This window comes from Panthera onca, chromosome E1 (genome assembly GCF_046562875.1).
Source record: "Panthera onca isolate mPanOnc1 chromosome E1, mPanOnc1 haplotype 2, whole genome shotgun sequence".
Classification (NCBI taxonomy): Eukaryota; Metazoa; Chordata; class Mammalia; order Carnivora; family Felidae; genus Panthera; species Panthera onca.
The window spans coordinates 55,575,112-55,591,376 of record NC_138352.1 but is presented as its reverse complement, the minus strand read 5'-3'; the positions used below and the strand labels follow the sequence as shown (position 1 = coordinate 55,591,376).

Here is a 16,265-nt window from a genome sequence, read left to right as displayed (position 1 = left end):
CCGAGGCTGGGTCTGAACTCCCGGTCCCGTCCTCTCTCAGTTTCTCTTAATTCTGTGTGGACTCCACACCAGATTCCCGGGTTGGGGGTGCCCAGGTGAGGAAAGCGAAGGCCAGGCGGAGGGGGAAGAGGTGCCGTGCGGCTCGAGGTGGGAGCTGAGGGGGGTGTGAGGGGAGGGGCAGCTGCACTTCTGAGAAACAGCTCCGGCGTCTCAGCAGCCCGCAGCCTAACCCCCTGCCTGCGGCTTCACAGCTCGCTCCTCCTGCCGCCCACGCCGCTCGGGGCCTCTCCGGGGGTCGGCAGCCCCCGCGGAGGCGGCGGCTGCTGGGGAGGAGCCGCAGCTCCGGAGACAGCGGAGTGGAACCCATGGCGTGGGGGTGGAAAATGCAGGGAGGCACGGGGCGCGTGACACCCCGGGAGTAAAAAGTCATCCCTCCCCCGGGGTCCCGAGCGCCAGCCCTCGGCACGCCTGTGTGTCCCCCCTCCACCCCCACCCCAGATGCTCTTCCATCACACCGGGGTAGGATCCAGAAGTGAAACTGCTCGGGGTCACAGCCCAGCGCCGCCGCTGCGCCCCGCCCCGCCCTTCCGGGCACTGCAGCCCGGCAGGATCTCCCAGCTCTCGGGCGACTGCCGCGGAGGAAACTGGGGGAGGGGGAGGGGAAGTGCCCCGCGGGGCAGTCTGCAGAGCGCGGCCTTCTCTCCCGGGGGTGCCCGAGCGTAACCACGAGTAGGAACCTCGAGAGGCGCGGACTTGAACAGCGCGAGCGGAGCGGCGGCGCCTGCACTCCCCGCCACGGCCGCTGGGTGTCACTGCCGCCGCGCGGCTGAGCGGCTCGGGCGCCGTCGGAAGGCGGGGGCGCGGGTCCCAGGGAGCGGGAGCACTGGGCCTGCCGCGCCCCCGAGGTCCTGCCTGGCCTTGGCCGCGGAGGCCCCGCGAGGCTTGGCTGCGACGCTCAGACCTCCCTCCACGCCTGGCGTCCTGAGGCCCCCACGCAGCCCACCAACTCGCAGCGAAGAACAAACTAACCCCGGGCCCCGCGACGGATGGGCCCACTGCTGTGGCGCCACGCGAGCCTCCTCCAGGGGTTCCAGAGACCGAAGCGTACTCAGCGGCCCCGAAGCGCGCCCCCTGGCGAAGCGGGCCGGCCTTTCCCCGCGACCGCAGCTCCCCGACTGCTCGACGCCCTCCAGCCCAGCAACCACGCGCAGGCCGCGTCGTTGGGGGCGGGGGTGGGGAGGGGGGGCGAGGAGAAGGGAGCCAAAGGGCAGGCGGCGGGTCCAGATCACCTTCCTCCTGTGCTGCGGTGCCAGAGCGACTGCTGGATTCTCACTCTGACTCCTGCCTCGTCCGACTCAGGCCTCGCCTTACTCGTGCAGCGGCCCCTCCGCACCCCCCAGCTCATCCCTTAGAAGTGTGGGACGCGGTGGCTCAGCTTGGAAGTAGAGAACCAAAAGGTGGGAACCCGTATCGGGACTGATGGGTGTTAAGAGGGCTGGGAGAAAGGAGATCCCCTGGAATCTTTTGGAAAATGGAGTAGTGTCTGCTAGGAATACCCACTGCTGTCACGTCCTGAATCTAACTCACGGCTCGGGGTGCGCAGGTAGATGCAGAGGAATACGTCCTTGGGACAGGTCAACCCACATGGGACTGAATTTCAGACCTCAGTAATGCCCGGTAAAACACAACCCTTCTCAGCCCAGACAGCACCCACGCTTCCTAACACTCCTTCCTGTATGGAGATCATGGAGAACCCCTCCGTCCCCAGGATCTCCCATCCTGTGGCTGTAGACTCCAGCCTCCAGTTGCAACATCCAACTTCCCCAAGATCCCAATGTCTTTTCCCTCCTCTCTCAACTCCCTACCCCTGCTGGAAGCTCAGAATCCTCTGTCCTAAGAGGCCACACTGCACACCTCACTCCCCAGCCCCAAAGCTAGGGTTCCGTCCAACAGTGCAGGACAGGAAAGCAGACTCTGCCGCAGACCTTACCTCCGTGCAAGTTGGATCCACCAACCCCTGACCTCTCTGCTAGACCAAGTCAGTCACACAGTAATGGAAGCCTTTTATCCAAATACACCATGAAGCGGAATTCCCAGATATAAAGGCAATCAATGCTCTCCCCAACCCCACCCCAACCTGCCCCCCAATTCCTGCTGCAACCCTTGGAAGCAGGAAGCCAGTAGTAAACTGCTTATGTAGACAGTTTGGAAGAAAGGATCCTCTGAATGGCCGTGGTCTCCCCTGCCTGTCTCCTTTTATTCTTCCCTCCCTCCCTCCTCAGGGTGCCTGGCATGGGCACAAGGAAGGAGCCAGGCAGGATCACTGACCCAATGTTGAACCCTCTACTGGCACCAGGAGGGCCTCCACCCATGAACTTGGAGGCAGTGCAGGTTTCATTGAACAGGATGTCTGGGGAGCAGGGAGAGCATAAATTGTCCAGAACGTTGTTTGGATGTCCCACGTAGGGCAGCCTATGGGAGGTGGACTTTCCTAGACTCATGCCCACCTGTTCCCAAGTCCAGAAAGTTGGCAGTAGCCCTCCCTGACCTCCATGCTTGACCAAGCAGGGAGGTCAACCCTGTGGCCACACCCTCCTCCAGGCCCATGGTGCTGCCAAAGACAGCTATACCCTGGCACCAGGCCCACACCAGCCATACTAGCCCCAGGAGCTGGTGTCTATGATGTACTATAGGCCATTTAGAGCCAGCCCCCTGGATGTGGGCCCTCCATTGCCCTCTCTCAATGCCTGAGTCCTCCTCAGCATAGGGAGATTACAGGGAATTTCCTTTTCTTTTACAGAGGCTCTTTGTAATTTCTGAAATGTTTTTTCATAGGCACATATACTTTTTATAATCAAACCCAATAACTCGATGTGGAAAAGACCGTATCTGAGGTGCCAGCCTCTACCTTCTCCACGGTGCCCCTGCCTCCCTCCCACCAGCCCAGTCTTCCTCATAGCCACAAGCCTCCTCTAACCGCACTGCAGCTATCCTTGGAATTCCCTTGTGCTGTCTGGCCTCTGTGGCTCATGCTTCAGCCTCTTTTGGCAGGAGAACAGCATTCTTCCCATGTCTTCAGAGCTGGGGAATCTTGCCCTGGGTCCCTCTGCAAGCTGATCTTGAGGGGCCCTTGTCCCCCACACTCTCAGCTGCTGCCTTTCCTCCAAGAAGCCAGAGAGCTCAGCCACCCAGCAAGGATGTTCCGCTGCTGATTTCCAGTATCCAGCTCAGGGTCAAGCCAGCTGCCACCTCGAAAGGTCCCCGATGGCCCAGATCCTTCCTAGTGGCCAGCACCGACAACGGAGGGGACAGAGAACAAAGGGCAGAGAAGGGCTATGTTCTACCACTTGCAAGCTGGGCTGAGTCTGACCTCTGTCTCTAACTCCATGTAGGACCTCAGGTGGGTCCTCGCTTTGAGCCTCAGTTTCCCATTTGTAAAGTGAGAATGATATCTGTCGCACATACTCCGATTAGCTGACTGACAGAGAAGGGCACTGGCCGCTGCCTGGTGCCTCAGACTATGAGGAGACACTGGGTCCTGTTTTTATATAGCCTAAATCCCTGGACATGCTTAAGAAGTGACTTATTCTGGTCCCTTTACTCCCACCCCAGCACGGACCCCTAGCACCCACACCTTAGAAGTGACCCTGGGCATTCCTGGCCAGTCACACGTCCAGCACCAGTCAGCTCAGGACCGAGGGGCAGCCAGTGCTGGGATGGTTCTGGAAGCCATCCATGGCAGGCAGCACACAGCAGGTTGCTCTGGTTCCCGCTAAAAAGAAACAAAACCTGCACCCCTCTCATGCCTTGACTGCAGTAATTTCTTCGGGGTAGATCCCCGGAAGGTTCCAGGCCACAGGGTGGATGAGGACTTTCTACCCACCTCTGTCTGACAGGCCTGGCTCCCCAGCCTGGGATTAGCCAAGGTGCCTCGGTCACAAGTGGCTGCTGGGGCTGCCAAACCTGGCCCAAGGGCTGGCTATGGTGGCTGGTCCTTCTCAAGGTCACTTCAGGACAACCTGCTCACCAGAGACCAGGGCTGCAGAGAAGGAAAGGGCTCTTCAGGAGAGGACATTCCCACCCCCCACTGGCCATTTGGGAATCCCACCTGGAAGTCAGCCATGCAGGGCTAGCAGAACAGCCCAGACCTGTATTCAGACCTGAGGTGATCTCCTGGCTCTCTCCCTGTGACTTGGGGCAGGTCTCCTCACTGAACCGTCAATTTCCTCACCAGCAAAACAGGATCCCACCATCTCGTGCCCCATCTCAAAGATTTGAGGAGAGGTTCTCCGTTTAACGTTTATTTTTGAGACAGAGAGAGACAGAGCATGAACGGGGGAGGGTCAGAGAGAGAGGGAGACACAGAATCTGAAACAGGCTCCAGGCTCTGAGCTGTCAGCACAGAGCCCGACGTGGGGCTTGAACTCACGGACCATGAGATCATGACCTGAGCCGAAGTCGGCCGCTCAACCGACTGAGCCACCCAGGCGCCCCAGGTTCTCCTTTTAAAAAAATCTGCAGGGGTTGGCACCTGGGTGGCTCAGTGGATTGTCTGACTCTTTGGTTTCGACTCAGGTCGTGATCTCACGGTTTGTGGGTTCTAGCCCCACACCTGCATCAGGGACTTAGGATTCTCTCTCTCTCAAAATAAATAATAAAATAAAACTTAAAAATTTTTATTACAGAATTTTCAGGCTTACACAGATTTAGAGAATTTAATGAATCCCCATGTACCCATCACCCAGCTTCAACTATTATCAACTCATGGTTAACCCATGACTATACTCACACCCTCTCCCCTAACCTTGGAGTTATTTTAAAAACAAAGCTAAGACATCATTTTACCTGTAAATACTTCAGAACGACTCTCTCAAAGATGACGACTTAAACGCACACACATACACACGCACACACACACACAATACGGTTATCGCCCCTTGAAAAGTTAACCATAATTCCCTAATATCATCAAACATCTCACCGGAGCTCAAATTTCCCCCAATTGCTCATAAATGTTTTTACAGTTAGCTAGTTTGGATTTGAATCAAATAAGGTCAGCCCATAACATCTAGTTGACATATGTCTACATTTCTTGAGAGCTAGAGATTCCCCATCTTTTCTTGTAATTTTGCTATTGTGGAAGAAACTGGGTTGTCTATTCTGTAGTTTCCTAGTCTTGATTTGGGTATTTGTATCCCCATGTGTAATTTCACACGTCCCTCTGTCCTCCATATTTCCGATGAATTAGTAGCTGGATCCAAAGGATGAGACTGCGGTTTTTTGTTTTTCTTTTAAATTTTTGTTAACGTTTATTTTTGAGACAGAGAGAGACAGAGCATGAGCAGGGGAGGGGCAGAGAGAGAGGGAGACACAGAATCTGAAACAGGCTCCAGGCTCTGAGCTGTCAGCACAGAGCCCGACGTGGGGCTCGAACTCACGGACTGCAAGATCATGACCTGAGCCGAAGTTGGATGCTTAACCGACTGAGCCACCCAGGCGCCCCGAGACTGCGGTTTTATTTTTTGGCAAAAATAATGTCTAGTCGGAGTTCATGTGTCTGAAAAGAGGGTCTCTTTGTGATTTAAAAATCAAGTGGCAGATTCGGGTGTTGCCAGTTTGACAGAGTTATAAAGCTTTCCTGTCACATAAGAGCTAAGACTATAAAATTCCCTCTTAGACAAAACTCTTTAGACAAAAACAGACCAGCATGGGCAGTGGGGAGAGGCCAGACCCTGCAGGATCCATCTGGACTTGTATTTTGGAAAGATCACTCTGGATGTTGGAGGATGGGTTAGAGGGGGAAGACAGACTCAGAGGGCTGAGTGTTGTAGTGTACCCATTATATGACTTTCTGGAAGGAACAGAACTGTAAGGACAGAAAGCAGGAGGGAGAGGGGTTGACCATGGGGGCATGGGGACTTGGGAGAGATGATGGGCCACGTGTCCAAGTAGGGGTTGTAGACTCATTAACTGTCAGGACTCATCCCAGCAGTGGGCCCAGGACTTGCAGAGGATACATGCTATGAGAGTCCACTCCAGCTCCCAGGCCTGTTTGAGTTACCCCCACAGCTTTAGGTCCTGTCAGGAGATCTCACCTGGATGACATTCCCTTATACATTCATTTATTAAACAAGAAGTTACTAGGCACCCACTATGGACCAGGCTCCGTGCTGGACACTGGAGATCCTCAGATGACCAAGACCACCCTGCCCTCAAGAAGCATCCAGGCTGGGGGTGCCTGGGTGGCTCAGTCGGTTGAGCATCGGACTTCAGCTCAGGTCATAGTCTTGCAGTTCATGAGTTCAAGCCCCACATGGAGCCCTCTTCGGATCTTCTGTCCCCCTCTCTCTCCCTCTCTGCAAGGAAGAGAGAGAGAGGAAGAAAGAAAGAAAGAAAAGAAACATCCAGGCTGGAGGGTACCTGGCCAGGATCCATCGGACACATTTGCCAAGGCCTGGTGCCCTCTTCTCCCACTCCCCTTCTCTACTCCAGCTAGCCAGGTCTTACCAGACAGAACTCATAGATGTATCAAAAAATAATCTTTATTGTCACTAGTATAAAACATAGCAGATCAACTGGCCTCTCAGTCTGTACAAAGTGTGGGGCATAAGACCACCTGGGCTACCCCATTTCTCCCAAAATGCCCTGCCCAGGGCAGTGCCCAGGAGTTCCGTGAAGGGGAGGGCCACCCCAAGTGCCTTCTCTTGAGGAGACAGGTCGGGGGTGGAGTGGGTGAGGAGCACTTTCTGCCTGAGGGAGGCAGAGGGGCTGAGGAGAAGACCCTCTGGAGTAGGGGAGCCCTCCAGTTCATGAGCCTGTCCCCACCTTCTGCCCCCTCCAAGTCCACCCTGTGAGCATCGGGGGCAGTGGCCAGCCTGGAACAGGCTGAGACCCATGCCTGCTTCTGGGGCCGTCAGAGGGCCACGCGGGTACAGCAGTGGCGCAGCAAGCATGGCAGGATGCCACGGTTCAGCTGGTGGAACTGCACAAGCTGCAGCAGGTCCGTGAAGCGAGTCTGGCCGTCATCCATGCTGAAGTAGAGGCGGCCCTCCTCCTCGCTCTGGGGGACGGCCACAGGGGGCGGGGCGGAAGGTCAGGGAGGGACTCGAGGGGATCCCTCCTGGTCAGGGCCAAGGTCCCCAGTGCTTGTGCAGGGGCAAAGGAGAGAGCGGGAGGCCCCAGATACACTGCGGGCCGGGGAGCTTCTCGAGGGGGCCTGGTGAGGAGACAGGGATTACTCACCGGGAGGATGAGATAATGTTTGACCTTCTGCAGGTGGCACAGAGAGAGGACAAAGCCTTGTGGGTTCCGTTGACTCTCTCGAACAAGGAACAGGCTGCCAGGAGACAGGGCAACATTACCCGAGGATACACAGCTGCCGCCTGGACACGGGGCCTCTCCTGTCCCTGGGTCTGTTGGCCTGCTCAGCCCTGCCCCTTACCCGTCCACCAGGCCCTGCTGCCCGATGAGCCGCTGGCTCTCCTCTCGGGAGATGCGTCCATGGAACCAGGGTTGGGTGCGGTGGATGGCTGGAGTTGGGGGAGGCAGATGGGCCGTCACTCTGGGGAGGAGGTCCCCACACTAACCTCCCCCACCAGGAATGCTCAGAGAAGCCACGGCAGCCCCCACCCCTGGGGACGCCGGGTGCTCACCCACCTGCACTGAGGCTCGTGCCTGAGCCTGGGGTGGGCAGGCTGAGACGATGGTTCTTCTGCAGAGCAGTGGGGGACACAGGGGATCAGGGCGTGACTGAGGTATCACCCGGCACCTCGAGAACATAGAGACCCTTTCCGCACCTGGCGGCCCGCCTTACCCCACTCTTCCTCCCACACCATGGAAACCCACGTGGAGAGAAGGTTCCCAGTATAAACATGCAAATGGGTACAGGCCCCTCACCCTCCAGGCCTGGGCCTCCTCCAGGGCTGCACTCAGAGCTTCCCGGGGGTTCTCGATGACACGCCCAGCATGGCCAGAGAAGTCCATGGCCACCAGGGTGTTATCAGAGACACTCCTCTGTAGATGGGATAGGATGGAGAGGGGTCAGACGGGGTCAGGGCACCCACCCCCAGCTAACCCCCCTGTGTACACTCACCAAAGGTGGGGAGCCCACACAGGACGGACGCAGGTGGCGAGACTGTGCCTGCTGATAATTCTTATACAGCTGCACCCCATACTGCGGGTTGGAGAGAGAAAGGTCAAGCAGGTGCTGGCAGCTGGGCTGTGAAACCCACACACACCAGAACTCTCCAAGGGCAAGACTGCATCTCTGCCCTGGATAAGGAGCTTTCTGAAGCCGGAGTGAGGACTCCAGCCTTGGACCCAACATACTAACAGAGCAAGGCTATGATGCCCCCTCATTCCTGGGGGCAGAGTTATAATTCCTCACTCATGCCCCCATGCCACTCCCAGGGTCTCACCTTGAAGAGGCGGAAAGCTGCTAACCAGCAGGTGCGGCTCTGCTCATCCTCGCTGCAGAAGACCCGAAGCCCCTTGTGGCCATTTCGAAGTTTATTTGGCTGTAGAGAGAGGAAACCAGCTGGTCCCATATCTGCCATTAGGGCCAGATATCTGTCTCTGTAGTGCAGGACACAGGGCAGAGGGCAGGGGGAGGAGTCTGGGTGTCCCAGATGGGAGCTCAAAAGCCCTAGGTAAGATCCCAGGGCCTGAGCAGCTCCCGTTGCCTCCCAGGCCAGGCCAGGGTCTTTACCTTGATACAGAAGCCGAAGTCCGTGGGCATCCCATAGAGCTTGCGGCCCTGGGTCACCACGTACACGTTGGACTCGTTCACATCTGCTACATACTGCAGGTGCCTTGGATCCTGTGCAGCACGGGTAGACAGGACTTGTAACAGGCAGACCCTGTCCCCCTATTATTGTCCCAGTAAGCCAGCTGGGGAGATGTCAGGACCAGAGAGGAGCAGAGAAGTGCCTCAGGTCACACAGCAAACAGAAGCAGAGCCAGGGCTCGAACTTAGTTTCACCTGCCTTTCCCACCACTACTTCCTGGGGTAGGTAAGCTAGGAGGGAAAGAGGAGCAGCTGAGGGTCTCAGGGTCCAGGGGAAGAAAGGTCCAGGAGTTCCAACAGGGAAGGGACAACTCCTAGAAGGACCAGGAATGGGATACCCTAGGGGCTGGGGCTGTCAACCTTCAAGACCTCACCTTGGAGGTGCCCTTGGTGGAGTAATAGAGGCCAGACCGGCGCAGGAAGCAGAAGAAACGTTTCCAAAGCTTCCGTCCTGATCCTCGAAGCTGCAGGAAGCCCTGGATCTCTGGGAAGCTGCCTGCATTCAGGAAGTTCTGAGGCCAGAAGAGAGCAGGAAGAGCGTGAGACGCCAAGAGGGAGACAGGGAGATACACACACACATACACAAAGGCCTTCATAAGAGAAGGTGATCCACATAGATTTACCGTCCCATTTACCAGATGCAGAAACCTGACGCTCAGCCAGGAAAAGTAACTTGTCCGGTCGTTTAGGACCGTGCTAAGCCCTCCACCACACACAGGGAAGGCACAATGCTTAAGGGTCAAAAAGCGACAGGAATCATGACTGGGAATATCCCTTTACCTGGATGAGGTCTTCATGGGATATGCCTGTGTGTGCATCCAGACAGCTGGAGACCATCTTTTCCGGGAACAGGGAGTGCTGGGGGGAAACGAGTCAGGAGCCAGGGATTGAGGGCCCAGGTTGGGGATCACGGTATCCCAATGCCCAGACCCCCTTCACCCACACTCACTGGGGAGCTCTTGAACAGTTCATACTTGGCGAAGTTCTTCCGGAAGACAAAGCGGCTGTCTCCACCAATGGGCCAGGCAGCCTGCACTTCCACCACTGACTCGTGGTCCTCCAAGCCCCGCTCTGGTGTCAAGGGCAAAAAGCAGGGCTCAGCGGAGACCTGCCAGGCCTCCCAGATGAGCCACCTGCCCAGCCCAACGTGTGAAGCATTTGCCTCCCTACCCAGGCAGCCCCCTCCACCCCAACTCACCCAGCGCCAGATGGGGATGGCACTCCACCAGCCCCCAGTTTTCATCGCTCAGGGCGTGAGCCCGCTGCACCAGCATTTCACACACGTAGCGAGCCGTGGCACCTGCCGCCACCTCCACAGACCGGCAAGCCCCATCTTCACTGTACACCTTTACTACCTGTGCCCCGGGAATTGCAGATGACTTGAGGAAGGGCAAAGGGTGGTTATTTCCCTTCTGCTGCTGCTACACCTGCAGGGATTCCTGATCAAATTCCCCAGCCTCCACGGAAGTGGCACCATATCCACCCTCATGTCCACCCTCATATCCACAGCATCCCCATATCCCTGCCTTCTCTCTCCCAAGACAACTCACATGGGGGCGGCTGGCGTCTCGAGGGAGCAGCCCCCTTGCACTGGAGGGCCCCCCGAGAATGGGGGTCTGTGAAGGAGGACTGCAGAGCTCAGGGAAGGGGTTGGGGATGGAGGGTAGAGAGCTTGTCCGCAGCTCCTCCTCTCGAAGAAGATTCCTGTGGCCCAAGGTAAGGGGCGGAGAAGAGTTGACTGCAAGCTTCTGTCTCACCCCAGCGCTGACCGCCTCCCCACCACCAGCCCCTCCTCAGCTCCATCACCCCATCGTACCTGCTGGTTGGAATGGGCAGAGGCTGGGACCTCTTCACCTCCCCAGGCAGAGGGGCATCGGGAGGCGGGGGAGTCCCAGGAGGGGTCCCAGGGGTCAGGTACAGATCTTCTGGGGAGCTGCTGAGATGAGGTGGAGACAGACCCAGCTCCATAACATCTGAGGGAGAAGAGGGGGCTGGAAGTGGCTGATCTTGACCCCTTGTCCTGGGAAGAGGGGCCAAGAGGACCCAGACCTCCTGACTTCACACAGCTGCCAAGGGGCCCCTCAGAGTTTGCACAGCACCTCATTGCTCTCCCTCTAACTGGAGTTTCTCTGGAGCCTCTGGGGAAGGGTAGAGTGAATCCATTTACAAAAAGGGACTTCAGGTCCCTGAGAAGGAAGCATTCTTGCTCCCATCGCAGGTGAGTCAGGGAGTAAAACCTGGTGTTTGGACTCCAAGTCCAGTGCCCTTCTTTTAGCCCCAGGTTGCCCAGGGGAAGAGCTAAGAGGGTCCCACTCCGCCACCATGGGGCAACAGACTCCATAACCCACAGACTGTTCGAGGCTCAGACTTTCAGTCTCTGAGCATGCTCTGAGCACAGGGCACTCAGCTCCTCCGGGCTCTGCCCCAGGTTTTTCCAGTGCTTTGTTGCCAGACCTGGTTGCCAGAGCCTGTTGTGGCAACGCCTGCCCAAGTGCTGAGTGATGCACAGAAGGGGAGAAGGAGGTGGGCCAGGATAGGAACCAGGAGGGCGGGAGGCAGGCTCAGCTGCAGTGAGGACAGGACTAACCTGGGGGCCCTGGCCCCAGCAGCCCCCAAACCTTGTGTGCCCTCCCCAGATTCCTCCTCCCGCCCAACTTTCTTGAAGCCCCAATGCCAGAGCTCCCTCCTCTGAGCAGCCTTCCTGGATTTTCCACCTTCAGACTGAAGGTCTCCCTCTCTGCACTGTGCTGGGGACTCTGTGCCAATTACGTGCACCTGTCTTACCCACCCACTGGTCTGAAGACGCCTGGCACTGCTAGACAAGGCCAGGGTCTTACCCATGTCTTATCACCCACAGGTGCTGCACAGGTACCTGAGACAAGTAAGGACAGGAGAGCTGGGGCAAAAATGCCCACCGGGGGCAGAGGCAGCACGGGCTCCTCCTCCACAGGAAGAAAGACCCCTTTGGCTGGGTGAGGACCTGGGAGCACCTGAGACCTAGGCCAGCGCTGTTGGGCTGCTGGGGGCACCTGGCATTGACCCTCCAGGATGGGGTAGGTCCCAGACTCTTAAGTGAGGGGATGTGGGGGACAGGTGAGTCAGGGTGGGGCGGGACAGCACTGCCTGGGGCTCTCTATTCAACCTTGACTCATCTGCACAACTTCCTGGCTTAGGAGAAACACAAACAACCCTGCCTCTGCCCACCTCCCTCCACTCCCGCCCCCAACCTACCAGCCTAGGAGGAATGGGGGAGGCACAGGGCAGGGACAGGATGGGGGAGAAAGAAGCTGCCTGGCCTGCAGCTCCTCTGACATCATTTTCTCCTCCCCACCCTTGGCCCACCTCCAGTCCAGGTGGGACTCAAAGTCAGCCCCCAATCTGGTAGCCACCACCCAGCCCAGGAGCCCCCTCCCCCAAGGAGAGAAAAAAGGCCCGGCCTGGATTTCAAAGGCCCATCTGGAGTGGAGCTGACCTCCACTGATGCCCTCACTCACCACAAAGAAACCACGAAGTGCTCTCTATCCTGGCTGGGGCCTACCAGGCTTTCATTCTGATGCTGCTGCCCACCCCTGGAACCCAGGACTCAGTGGCTCAGAGGACTCCTCTACATCAACCCTGGGGGATGAGGGTCCTCCTGACACACTCTTCAGGGTGTCCTGGCTGGAAGGGTACTACAGGAGCAGAAGTAGAAAGTCAAGACACCCAAGAGGACAGACACAGACAGGCAGAAAAAGCAAGGTTGGAGGGAGAGACAGGGAGGGGGCTCAGGGTCCTGCAGGGAAGGGTAAAACACACCCACCAGTGAACATCAACAGACACCAGAACATCAACAACAAAACGCAGTGTCCCCACTCCCATCCCGTTTATCCTCTGGCAATCAGCCCTGGTGACTTCACTCCAGGGAGAGGGAGACTGGGGGAGGGGGGTGTGCAGGGAAGCCAGACAGGATATCAGAGACCAAAACTGGGGTCCTCCTCCACCCCAGGGAAGAGGAATCAGGGCAGTGTTTGGACCGGGAAAGGGGAGAAGATCTAAATCAGAATCAGATTAGATAGAGTCTGGCCTCAGAGGGCTGGAGGCCGACTGAAGACTTGGGTTTGGCCTTTCCATCCTTCACCCTGCCCTTCAGACCCTTCCAAGACAAGAGAAGAGTGGGGCAGTTAGGACCAAATAGATGAAACTGGGAGAAGAATGGGGGTCCTAGCTGTGGGGCCCTGGCAGCCCCCTCCCAAGAAACCTGAACTCTCAAACTGGGGCCCTCAGAAAGCTTCTGTTGAAGAAACAGACCCCCATAATCTATCAGTCCCCGAAACACAGCAACTCCATGCCGAAGCTTCCCCTATGGCCTCTCCTGCCCCGCGGCTCCGGCCCCACCCTCCTTCCCGCCGTCCCAGCCTCCTGCCTCCTTGTTTACTTCCTGAATCTCGCCCCACCTGGCTGGCCCCAAGGGCGGGTGGCAGGGCAAGAAAACAAGGCCACCTCCGCTGCTAACCAGGGGAGGGGGAGGGGCCGGCAGGGCCGAGGCCCGGGCTGGGGACCAGCAGGTGGCGGGAAGGCCCCCGTCTGGCCCAGCACTCCCCTCCCCGCCCCCATCGGGATTTATTGTAAGGGGAGGAAGGCTCAACCTTCGGGGGAGTTCTGGGGGTACAGGGCCCAGGTGAGGAGGCGGGAAACCCCTAGGTGACCCAGAGTTGGGGGGAGGGTCCAGGACCCTGAGGCCCCGCCCACTCCCTCACTCGAAAAAAATGACCAATGCGAAAAGGGAGGGTAAGCTCTCTTAAAGTTTAATTTGGGAAGAATGCTGGAGTGTCTGTGGAGTTAATCATTACACGCTGCTTGCCTTCGTGGAGGGCTCCCCCAGCAGGATCAGGGGGACAAGGGAGACCAGAGTCCAGGGCAGGCCGACCAAGAGGGGCGGTGGGGTTGGGAGACTTTCCAACCGCAAACAGGTGCATTCTCCATCCCTGTAGTGCCAGGGAGACCCAGATTCGGGTCTTTGTGCAAACACTACCCCCCCACCCCAAACATGTACACACACTTTCCCTTGGCCCCACTGCACTGCTGACCCCCGGCACCAGTCCCCCAGCCTTCGAGCCTTCCTTCTGAAGCCGGGAAGGACCCTCTTGCCTGCCCCGCCCCCACCTTCCCTTCCGAGGGTAGGACCCTGTGTTCTGAGCAGGCAAACAATAGGAGAAGGAGTTCTAGCAACTTCAGGGAACCCTCTCCTCTACTGCCCTCCAAATTGGAGGGTACCCCTTCCCCAGGGGAGACGTCAATCTTTAGTAGAGCCTTGGGGAAACCTCAAACGGGTAACCTCAGGCTGAGCAAGCAATGATCTGAGGCAGCTCTCGGTATTCGGCCCCCCTCCCAGCCCTCTTTCTGGGGAGGTGGGGAGGGGCTTCAGCGGGAAAGCAGCGTCTCTGGAAGGAGAGGATCAGAGATCTTCCTTTCTCAACCCCATCAGCAGCTTTGTCCGGGGGCCAGAGGGAGGCGGGGTACAGGGAGGGAAATAAGGAATAAGGAAGACAGGAAATGAGAATAGGGAAAGACTGAGAGCAGATGGTGAGGAAGGGGCGGGATATGGGAGACTGGAGAAAAAAGAGAAAGTGAGGCCGCCAGAGTAACGCAGAAGGAGGCTGGATCTTTCCAAATTGGCCCCAGACCTGCTGCTCCTCCCCACCCTCACGATGAAGGGCCCGTTTTGGTCCTTACCTGCACCCTGGCGTTGGAACACTTGGCTGGGGCCACCGGTTTAGGGAGAGAGACACCTGGCCCTTAACTACCTGTCCCCTCCTGCCCCCGCCCTTGTCCTGACATCACTGAAGGGGAGAGGGAAGGGGGGAGCCAGGCGGCTGTCCGTCCGCCCATCAGGGCAGCCTGCCAGCTCCTGGCCCTGAGACCCGCACGGCCTGGGGCCCTGGTGGGGCTGGGGGTGGGAGCAGATTATCGTCTGGGACCCATCCTGGCAACCTTACCTAGAGAAGCCCCAGCAGGAGTAGCAGGACACGGGGTCCGAGGTCCGGTTCTGTCTAGGGACCCCAGATACCTGGACTTGATTTCAAATCCACTCCCTCTTCCCTAGAGGTGGTAGGAGGGCGTCCTGACTTTGGAGGTAGAAGTGAGGGTTGGGGGAGGGACAGCCCTATGTGTCCAGGCTTCTGGACGAAGGAAACTAAAATTATCTTGGGCAGGTGGGGGCGGGGCCGGGGGGGGTGGGAAGCTTGGGAGGAGGAACCACAGGAGGAGGGGCGGGGACTCTGACACTCTACTCTGGCTGGGATTGTTTTTGCCCTTCTTAGCCAGCCAGCAGGTGCCAGGGGAGAGGCGGGGAAGACAGTCGAACTGAACAGCCTCCAGAGCGAAGATCTGGAGTCCTCGTGACCTGGGAGGGAGGGGCTGGGGGCTGGAAGGTAAGGGGAAAGGACCGGCGCACCCTTCCCCAGGCTCCTCACCAAATCGGGTCTGCTCATTGGCCAAGCTAGGGGGCCTGTCTGCGGCTCTGAGTCCCACTTGATGTGGCAAAGAGCACTCAGCGAAAGAGGGAAGCCAGCCAGAGGGGTGTCCAGCAATAAGGCCTGCCCCTTGACCTCCAGCCACAGTCTGGCCACCCAGCCTGCACCCTGGCCCTCAGAGGCACCCAGAGTATGTTCTCCCTTCTTTGCAAAGTCCAGGGTCTCAGCTTCTTCTGAAATTGGAAGAGTTAGGCAGGGTCTCATGGTGAGAGGAGTGATCTGGGGGAAGCTCTGGCCAGGTGCCAGGGACACGCCCTCCTCCCCCCCCCTCCCCCCTTAGAGCCATCACTTTAGCTCACTCTTTCAGCATTAGGCACACACAGGGGTCAGGGAGAAGGCCTGGATCAAAGGCAGTGGTCACCTCCCAACGAGGAGTTGGTGACAGTTGGGTAAACAAACAGTCCATAGGGTGATAAGAGGTCTGCCCTGGGGGACCATCAAGGAGTGGCTCTAGCCTCAACTTTCTCCAAATGGGTTTTCCTTGGAAAAACCAGTATAAGTGGACCAAGCAAAGAAGTGGGGGAGGGGACAAGGTCACCTGGGCCATGGAGCAGCTTGTGCAAAGCACAGTAGGCAATTCACTCAATCATTCCTTCATTCGTTCAGTTAATATTTGTTAAGTACCGGGGCGCCTGGTGGCTCAGTGGGTTAAGCATCCGACTTCAGCTCAGGTCATGATCTCACAGTCTGTGAGTTCGAGCCCCTCGTCCGGCTCTGTGCTGACAGCTCAGAGCCTGGAGCCTGCTTCAGATTCTGCGTCTCCCTCTCTCTCTGCCCCTCCCCTGTTCATGCTCTGTCTCTCTCTGTCTCAAAAATAAATAAAAAAAACATTTAAAAAAAGATATTTGTTAAGTACCTACTAAATGCCAACCGCAAGCTTGGTACTGGGGAAAAAATGGGAAGAAACAAAAACAGATCCTGCCCTTATCCTCATGCAGCCCAGTTGGAGAGACTGATGTTAACCAAAG

At 57.5% G+C, this 16,265-nt stretch overlaps 1 protein-coding gene across 2 annotated transcripts; it reads right to left on the bottom strand.

Annotated features, from left to right (window-relative positions):
• Positions 1-5,365: 5,365 nt before the first annotated feature.
• Positions 5,366-14,962, bottom strand: GRB7 (growth factor receptor bound protein 7). Of its 2 annotated transcripts, XM_060646176.3 has the most exons (15): positions 14,761-14,961; positions 10,602-10,758; positions 10,336-10,489; positions 9,984-10,140; positions 9,735-9,856; positions 9,566-9,643; positions 9,160-9,297; positions 8,708-8,818; positions 8,418-8,516; positions 8,093-8,173; positions 7,897-8,013; positions 7,657-7,711; positions 7,442-7,529; positions 7,243-7,336; positions 5,369-7,060 (listed from the first exon to the last, which is right to left on the bottom strand). In XM_060646176.3, the coding sequence occupies exons 2-15, from the start codon at positions 10,751-10,753 to the stop codon at positions 6,914-6,916; spliced, it is 1,593 nt and encodes a 530-aa protein (XP_060502159.1). In that variant the 5' UTR covers positions 10,754-10,758; positions 14,761-14,961; the 3' UTR covers positions 5,369-6,913. The 2 variants fall into 2 exon arrangements, with proteins under 2 accessions (XP_060502161.1, XP_060502159.1); XM_060646178.3 differs by lacking the exon at positions 7,442-7,529 and having other exon boundaries at positions 5,366-7,060; positions 14,761-14,962.
• Positions 14,963-16,265: the final 1,303 nt, after the last annotated feature.

Coding starts and splice junctions, on each gene's coding strand:
- GRB7 (XM_060646176.3), bottom strand. CDS start 10,753: ATGGAGCTGGGTCTGTCTCCACCTCATCTCAGCAGCTCCCCAGAAGAT. Junction 7,712..7,896: donor AGGAGGCCCAGGCCTGGAGG/GTGAGGGGCCTG, acceptor ACTGCTCTGCAG/AAGAACCATCGTCTCAGCCT. Junction 7,337..7,441: donor CAGCAGGGCCTGGTGGACGG/GTAAGGGGCAGG, acceptor GTCTCCTGGCAG/CCTGTTCCTTGTTCGAGAGA.